The sequence below is a fragment of the Melanotaenia boesemani genome, chromosome 17, assembly GCF_017639745.1.
Source record: "Melanotaenia boesemani isolate fMelBoe1 chromosome 17, fMelBoe1.pri, whole genome shotgun sequence".
Taxonomy (NCBI): domain Eukaryota; kingdom Metazoa; phylum Chordata; class Actinopteri; order Atheriniformes; family Melanotaeniidae; genus Melanotaenia; species Melanotaenia boesemani.
The window spans coordinates 28,944,125-28,953,573 of NC_055698.1; the positions used below are offsets into that span (position 1 = coordinate 28,944,125).

The 9,449-nt window shown below is 35.5% G+C and overlaps 1 protein-coding gene across 1 annotated transcript; it reads left to right on the forward strand.

The window, feature by feature from the left end:
- The first annotated feature begins 1,145 nt into the window (after positions 1–1,145).
- LOC121656623 (major histocompatibility complex class I-related gene protein-like) lies at positions 1,146–6,226 on the forward strand. Its single transcript, XM_042011719.1, has 8 exons — positions 1,146–1,250; positions 1,856–2,122; positions 2,964–3,242; positions 3,882–4,190; positions 4,889–4,990; positions 5,187–5,204; positions 5,347–5,364; positions 5,479–6,226. The coding sequence occupies exons 1-8, from the start codon at positions 1,208–1,210 to the stop codon at positions 5,499–5,501; spliced, it is 1,059 nt and encodes a 352-aa protein (XP_041867653.1). The 5' UTR covers positions 1,146–1,207; the 3' UTR covers positions 5,502–6,226.
- Positions 6,227–9,449: the final 3,223 nt, after the last annotated feature.

Here is a 9,449-nt window from a genome sequence, read left to right on the forward strand (position 1 = left end):
ACAGCTTTGCTAAATGGTTAGTTCAGGAACTACTCTGAGCTAGGTAATTTAAGCTGATGCAATAAAATACTAGCTGTAGTTTTAAAGTTACTGCACAATGATTCAAGTGACATATAGTCAGTCCTCCAGTTGCATCTGCATGAAACGTGAAGTCCTTTCACTTTCTTAAGATTCAGTTGCACTTGATGGAAATCAGGTTTTAACTTGTCTTGAAAAGTTGTCATCACTGGAAACATCTTGCAGAAGTGAACTTACAACAGAAACAGCTTAAACAGGTTAATTTATTACAAGGAAGGATTTTACACAGAAAAAGATCAGGATATAAGTATTTTTTAAAGATAAATTATATTTGTAATCATAACTTAGTTTTTAACTTTTCCTTTGTAGTTGCCAGAAAAGTACCTGAGATTAAAAATGAAAATCTAAATGATTCACTGTTAAAAGATTTTAAAGATGACTCTTAAGAAGACTTAAGGGAAACTGCTGCTGTGTAAATGTCCTTCTTCACTTTTAAGATTTTGTTGAAAACTTATCTCTTTAGAAAACACCTTTAATTTTTTTTACCTTTTTTATACAGGTGAATTTCATTGAGATACGTCTAATGCATAACATGCACTCACCTGTATTTCTGTACTCTAACATTCTCTTTCACTTAAATTTGTACCAAAGTAGCCCTTAATTTACAGACTGGGGGACTGCACAGCAACGTAGTGATTGCTGGGAGGTGCAGTTGCCTTAATTAACAGCTTGTAAAGATTCTTGTCCAAAAATCAGTCAGAGCTGTCAGTGAGTTGACAGTTGAAAGAAAGAGAAAAGCTTGGTCGCAGTTCAAAGATCCACGTGACTTGGTATGTTTTAGACTTTAGCATTAGAAAAGGAAAGGCAAACAGCTTCACTGACAGCAGGCGGGAACATGTTCAAATTACAAAATGAAAACAGAAGTCAAGTATCTAATACATGAAAATTAAAAAAAAAAAAAAGAAATGAAGTTCTAATAATAATCATGATTTCTTTTATAATGGTTTTAGTTGTAAAGAAGCTTCAGCCAAAGCCAAACACAACCCTGATTTACCTGTTATGTGTCAATCAAAGCTGAACACGCCTCAAATATTTAGAATGTAAACAAAACCAGGAAACATCTTTAGAAAGAGCAACACATAAAAAACTTTTCAGCTCACAGCTTCTTCTCTGCAACTGCCTGAACAAGATGAAGCTACTGATGCTCCTCCTCTGTCATGCTATATATGCTGGTAAGACCATGGGACACACAATATGTATCTTAGTTTTCTCATTTCATTGAATATTCTTTTTATTTTTAGAGTATATTTATGTTTATTACAATCCAGTAGGTTAACGTGTTCATGTATTAAAAGAAGCAAGTTCTTATGTAAACTAAAATTAGTACACAACCAAAAAACAGCTTTTTATTGGAATGAAAATTTTGTATTGTATCAAAATTTTGATTTTCATTAGGCTAATTGTACATAGTTAAAAAATCATTATCTACAAGAGAAGCTGCTTTTTAAAACCAAGTTCAAACAATGTAATGTATCCTAAATCTCACATTCCATTACAATATACAGTACGTAGGTCAATAAGAAGCATGTTAGTGCACTGAGGTGGCATTATTATGTTTATTATGTTAAATGTTATGTTTCGTCAAAGGTCAATTAGACAATGTCATAGCTTGAAAACTTTGATACTAAAAAGTGCATTTCAAAGTGGAATAAAAGATATTTTGTCACATATTCAGTGGACACAGACAGTGTGTATAATTCTCTCACATAATATCCAAAAAAGAAGATCTTCATTGTTTCTAAATTCACTGACATTACAAGCTTTGCTTACCCCACAGAAAAACACTCTGTGACCATTTTATTTACTGGATCTGTTGGACTTACAAACCTCCCAGAGGTCGTGTCAGTCGAGGTGGTTGATGGCAACCAGGTGGTTTATTGTAACAGCAATGGAACCCTGGAACCGAGACAGCGCTGGCTACAACAGTTATATGGTGACGATCCTCAACTCCTCCAGCAGACGAAACAAGAGTGTTTTGAGTCAATGCCTACTTTCTTCAGATTAATGATCAGTTCTTTGAAGCAGCACTTTAATCAAAGTGAAGGTAAAAAATATTTTTTATTAGTAGCCTCAAACATGTGATTTGCATGGAGCCTGTCATTATTTTAATCTTCCTCTTGCCAACTGCTGTTGCTGGGCTTGTTTAACAAAGATTGACATCTGTGATGACAAATCAAATGTTCTTACAGTTTCTTATATTTCATCTAGAATATTTTTTTAATTTATAATATATTTAATCTGTTGTTGGAGGGCGCTACAGTACAAAAATATGTCAAAGTTCAGAAGTGTAGGTTTGTAAACTATCATAATGCATAAATAACACAGCAATAGTGGCATTTGTGAAACTTCACCTATTGACCTGTTGATTTTACAGAATATGTATAAGAATATTTAATTTAACTGAAAATAATATTAACAAAAATATTTTTTGGTCATTCTTTTCTTATGCCCGGGGGATACGTTTTGTTCTCCCCTCTGGTCCAACAGAGTAACTTATATTCCAACTTCTTGTTGAAGCGGTCGAAGTAGGCTATACAATGCTCCACGCAGTAGATGGCACAAGTTGATAATAGGCTCCTGGATTTATTTTTCAAATGGCACGCTAGTCAGCAATGTTATCAACTCAGGAGTTTTCAGACCCCTCTAGCGTTTTTTTTTTTTTTTTTTTATTGTGTGACAACAGCCATAGTAACATTACAGGGCCATGCATAAGCCTGTTGTTAATTTCATGCACCCCATCTCCCATATTTTTTTTTTTTTTTTTTACAAGTAGCACACTGCTCATGTTACATTTCATTGCAGTGCAACACCTTATAAGATATCTGTGGTCTACATCGTTTATCTGCATTCATTGTTATCTGTCTAACTTTCATGCTCTCTCTCAGGTATCCACATTGTACAGAGGATAGGTGGCTGTGAAGTGGATAATGAAACTGGAGAGCTTACTGGAATATTACAGTATGGTTACAATGGAGAAGGCTTCATTGCCTTTGATCTGAAGACACTGACTTGGGTTGCTCTGAAACCAGAGGCTGAATTTCTCAAAAATGCATGGGACAATGAGAAACACGATAAACAATTTGTTAAGGACCTCCTTACTAAGACCTACCTTGAGTGGCTGCAGAATTATTTTGTCTATGGAAAGAGCTTTCTGCTGAGAACAGGTACAATCACATTATTTGAAATATTTATATGCATTTTTTATACCACTAAACAAATGTCCCACAGTAACAGTAGATCCTCTTATTATCCACTAGAGAAAACAACAGAAAAGACTCCCAGGATTGAACAACAGAGTAGCATCAATGACAAACAGGACATTTGTTCAGTAAATGTTCATGAAAAGGAGCTGGGATGGAGATGGGTTACATAGCAAGTTGCAGAACAAGCAGCAAAAGTAGTCAGGTTTGGTAACTGTAGAGCAGTTTTTAAGATTTGCTGTTTGAGTGCACAAAGGGAAAAAAGATCAGTTAGCTGAAGGTGGCTGGAGGTGACATCACCTGCAGATTACTGATTAATGGGAAGAGCTTGGCTCCATGATCTGTCTGAACTGACACTATGCTTAATTTTAACAGCAGAAGTAAAGTTTAAAGTCTAGTACTTACATCAAACATTAGTAAAATGTCTTAAATAGATTCTAACTTTACTTCTTTTCTTGGTTCTCAATGTGTAAGACAGAGGTAGTATCTACACCATCTAGTACATCTGAACATATCATCAGTGATGTAAACTGGGTCCTCAGGTGCTCCCTCACCCTCTTATTCCCTTTTTCTTTTTGTCTTTCCCACATTCTCACTCTTCAGATCTTCCATCAGTGTCTCTCCTCCAGAAAAATCCATCCTCTCCAGTCAGCTGCTATGCCACAGGTTTCTATCCTAACAGTGCTTTATTGTTCTGGAGAAAAGATGGAGAAGAGATTCATGAAGACGTGACCCATGGTGATATCCTCTCAAACCATGATGGAACCTTCCAGATAGGTGTTAAACTGGACATTTCATCCCTCAGACCTGAAGATTGGGGGAGATACGACTGTGTGTTCCAGTTCTCTGGTGTCACAGACAAAATCATCACCAAACTGGACAAAACTGTGATCAGAACCAACAGAAAAGAAAGTAAATATTCTGTCATTTTCGAGAGAGAGAGGGGCGGCAATACTAATATTAGACATCTGACACTGTTTGGCCACTTCTGTTTGGGTCACTTAATGCACGATAGAAAAAGTACATTGAGAATCTGAGCAATATCTTTATAGATGCCTATCTAACTCAAACAAAAAAATAGAATATGTAGTTCTCGGAATCATTCAGGTCTGCTGCTGATCTGTGATTACCGTGCGATCATTTCCAAAACATTTAGTGTATGTGGTGTCTGTTAAGACTGAATTAATTTCTGTCAAACAAATGTAAACTGATGAACGAAACAAGCATATTATGACACACTTATGAAAGAGTGTGTTAGGTTGGAGCTGCCGCAATTGCAGTTTTGCTGCAATAAGGACTGAGACAAGAAGTCATTTTTGTTGATCACAGTAGCCTAAAAACAAAACAAAACAAAATAAAACAAAACAAAAAAAGTCTTTACTCTTGTTTATAAAATGCAATGAGACAGATTATTCGGTACAAGGCTGCGGCTGGTTCAGGAGTCCTGGGAGAAAAACAGGTCTTACATATTGCTGAAGATGAATGCATTCAGAGGCACTTTGGAAAATACTCATTTCAGCCTGAAACGTTGACAGATAAGATGTAAACATGTCAGGAAGTCCTGCTGTGCTCTAAGCTGCTCTAACTCTGCTTTTCTTTTTCTTGAACAGAGGGCCTGTCTGTGGTCAGTATTGCCACGACTGCAACAGCGGCTGTTGTTATTGTCTTTATCATCGTCGCTTTAGGATTAACTGCAATCAAATATAAAAGTGGTGAGTTTCCAAAGAGCTGATATTTAATAAAAAAAACTAAGCTAAACTTAACAGTATACAAAAACATAAAGTGGCCTACAGTAAAAGGGTGAAATTAAATTTTATCTTCTGTTTATACTGCTCATTGTCAAATTGAATATCAGGTTTATTTATCACTTCCTACATGAAAACTGAAATGATGTCTTCCTTTTTTCAGAAAGAAGCAGTTCACCTGGTAAGTATAACTTCTATTTCTCTTGTTGTTGTTGTTGATTTGTTTTTTTCTGACATTGATGTACAAACATAGTCAGTCCAGGATTAATTATAATAAATTTGAAATTAAATTTATTTATGAAATGATGTCTTCCTTTTTTCAGAAAGAACCAGTTCACCTTGTAAGTATAACCAGTATTTCTCTTGTACTTGATGTTGTTGGTGATGTTTTTTACTGACATTGATGTATAAACAAAGCCAGTCCAGGGTTAACATTCTGTTTTGAACACTTACAGCTTCTGACACCATCTTTCTCTGAAAGACTGCTTCCAGAGGACACATCAACAAACAGCCAGTAATGACGTCAAATCTAAACATCTGGGCGTCCTGCTTAAAAACCTAAAGCAGATAGAAATGATCTAGTTGGTGGGTAATTTTGGAGAAATGTTTTGCCCACATATGTTTAAATGAGAAGACGTGATGTCGCTTATGTAGAAATAGTCAAATTAACATAAACACTTTTTGATCAGATTTACACCTATAATGTGAACTTATAAAGAAAATATTTGTCCCCTACATTGTTTTTTTTAAATAAAATAAGGAAATAATAAAATGTGTATTTTTAATCTTAATTATTTTGTCTTTTAAGTTTATTTCTAAATATTACCGACAAATTTGTGTCTTAAAGTTCTTCTGTGAAATTAAATTAAATGAAATGCAATTAAATATGTTTTTTTTTTTCTTTTTTTTATAAAACAAGTTCTTGTAATTTAATAATTTTTTGTTTGGTGTTTTTTGTTATTTTGTATCACATGTTCACATTTCTCTTTTAGTTAAACCATGCTTTTAAACTACTTAGTAAAAGATCAGAAAGGCTAAGAAGAATATATCATAGATGCTTTATTCAGGACTCTCAGTAAGACATACTGTGTATGTGTGGGTATTCTTAGCTATGATGTAACATGTGAGCTTATTTGTGTGTACTTATTTAAATAAATCTGTCTTGTTTTGTGTGCAGACATGCTACATTTAATTTGTTTTATTAACCTGAATGGTAGTAGTCACTTTACAACAGAAGGATTTTTGCTTAAGACATATCCCGTAATGCTTTTTGGTGGGTCACTGCTTTCAGGTGCAGTACAATATATTTTAGAATATTACTAAATTAACCTTGTTTCTTATTCAAGATGGCAGCTTAGTAGACAGAAATCAATAGTGAGCAAAATCCAATTTTTTTCTGTTGATATCATACCATTAGTTTATGGTACTTTTTTTTTATCAATACTGATATTGATAACAATACAATTAATGTTTTTGCCCCTTAAAGGACAATTACAATAGTAAAGCACGCACTAATATCTTTATTGCACGGACAATATCAAACCATTTTTATATTTTGTTTGATTTACTGATCACTCAGAATGTCCAAACAACCTGCTCCTCTTGCTTAATGAGGTACATTAATATAAGAACAAGTGCTAAGTTTGTGGAGGCCATAGCTATGTTACCAACTTTTTACCTCAGTAGAAAGTGATCTCCTACTGATAGTTAACAGCTCGCTGGCATCAGGCATTTTTCCCAAGTCACTAAAGATAGCTGCTATTAAGCCACTCCTAAAGAAAAGGACTCTAGATGCCTCTATAATGAACAACTATAGACCTGTCTCTAACCTCTTTTATTTCCAAGATTATTGAAAAAGTTGTATTTCACCAGCTTCATGACTTTTTAAATGAAAGTGGAAATCTTGATAAAGTTCAGTCCGGCTTCCGACCTCATCACAGCACTGAAACAGCTCTGGTCAAAGTGTTAAATGACATTAGGTTGAATACTGATTCTGGTCAAGTATCAGTCCTGGTTCTGTTGGATCTCAGTGCTGCGTTTGATACTATAGATCACAGAATCCTGTTACACAGGCTGGAAAACTGGGTTGGACTTACTGGAGCGGTCCTTAACTGGTTCAGGTCCTATTTAGAAGGTCGGAGTTATAAACATCTGGATGAGGGAGAATTTTCTACAATTAAATGAAGACTAAACTGAGATTATTCTGTTTGGTAGCAAAGAGAAGAGGGTCAGCATTGGTAAACACCTGGAGACTCGGGTTCTTAAAATCATCGACTAAGTTCGTAACCTGGGAGTGTTGATAGACTCAGACCTGACTTTCAGCAGCCACATCAAAGCTTCACTAAGAAGCTTTTTACCAGCTCAGAAACATCAACAGAATTAAAAGTTTAGTCTCCCAGAAAGACCAAGAAAAACTCATCCATGCATTCATCTCCAGTAGACTGGATTACTGTAATGGTCTTTAAACAGGATTTCCCAAAAAGAGCATTAAACATCTGTAGCTCATCCAGAACGCTGCTGCTAGAGTTTTAACCAGGACTAAGAGATCTGAACACATCACACCAGTTTTGAAATCTTTATACTGGCTTCCAGTCAGTCACAGAATAGATTTTAAAACCCTTCTGATCGTTTACAAATCCCAGAATAGTTTAGGCCCAGAATACATCTGTGATATGTTCAGAGAATATAAACCTAGCAGAGCTCTTAGATCCAAAGACTCTGGTCAACTAGTCCAAACCAGAGTCCAGACTGAACATGGAGAAGCAGCATTTAGCTGTTATGCTGCAAACAAGTGGAACAAACTGCCACTATCTATTCATCTAACTTTTTAACTTATCTTGCTTTTAATCATTTTAATGTAATGTATTATTTTGTGATTCTTGCTATGTGTTGCTGCCTTTTACTATTTCTTAATATCTGTAACGCTTTTAATGTCTTTACTTGTCCTGTACATGAAATATGCTTTACAAATAAACTGCATTGCCTTACTTGCACTGACAAATTCATCTGAAGGTTTCAATCATTTACTCTGGCTAGCCACAGTTACTGATGTGCTTTACTAACTGCAGGAGCAAATTCAGGAAAAGGTGCTGGTAGCATGGTTTTCCTGCCTTACAAAGCCAGTTGTGTGTGCCTGAGGTACAGAAGGGTTTGGAGGTCTAGACAAAGTAAGGATTCATTGCTCTACAGCTGGGTGTATGTGTGTGGCTTTGTTGCCAAAGTAATAACGGAAGGTAATTTGTGGCACAACAGGTTTTATCTTATCAGCCATGTAAGCATGACTCATCCTTCAGGCTCTCTGTTGAAGAAGTTTTTCACCTTCATACATCTCAAAGACACATTTCAGGTTGTTGTTCACCCAGACTACAGAAAGTTTCCTCAGCTTGCCTTTTAAGGTTAAGCCTACCAGTTTGCCTTCTTTTCATTTGCACTGTCCATATTCCCAATTTCTTTATAGAATGCTTTACAAAATACACAAAGACACTTTACATACATACACATAATTAAAAAAAAAACAATAGATAAAATTAGATCAAAATAAACAACCTAATGCAAGTAATTGTCAAAAATTAAACATTAAAAGCACTTTTAAAAAGAAATGCTTTGAGTAGTAATTTGAATGTGGATAGTTCTGTGCAGTTTCTGCAGTAGAGATAGCTCTGTCTCCGCTGTCCTTTGCTTGGTCCAGAGTGGAGGATAAAGGAAGTTGGAGTCTGAGAAGCTGCAGGATGAAGTCTAGGGATGGAGGAGCTCTGTAAGGTAGGAGGTTTATGTATGGTTTTGAAAGTAAAGAAGAGGACTTTAAACTGGATGCAATGAGGGATGGGAAGCCAGTAGAGGTTCTTAAGGACAGGAGTGATGATTTAATACTTGTCATTTAAGCCAATGACAACTCAGGGCTGAGACCAGGAGACAGAGTTGCAGTCTTACATGCATCTCTGCAGTCTCCCACCTGCCGCCACCCTCCCAAAAACCCATAATGATTATGTCTGCTCCCCCATCATCCAAAATGAATAAACTAAAAAGCATATATGGAGTAAACCATGAAAACCTCATAAAAATAAAAAATAAAAAAAAATAAAACAATTAAATGTGATTTGCTGATTGTCAGATCTCTTTCATCTGAGTTTGTTAATCAATGATCATTATATCATTATATTGATTTATTTTGTCTTACAGAAACCTGGCTGCAGCAGGAGAATCATATTAGTATTAATAAATCTACTCCACCTAGTTGTTTAAATTGTATTTTCCTAGAACTACAAGCTGAGGAGTTGTGGCAGCTATCTTTAAATCATGGCTATTGATCAGTCCTAGAGCTAAGATTAGTTATAATTCCTTTGAATACCTGACTTTCAGTCCATCTTACCCAAAATGGAAATCAGAGAAGCCGCTAGTAGTAGCTAGTAGTGGTGTATTATCCATC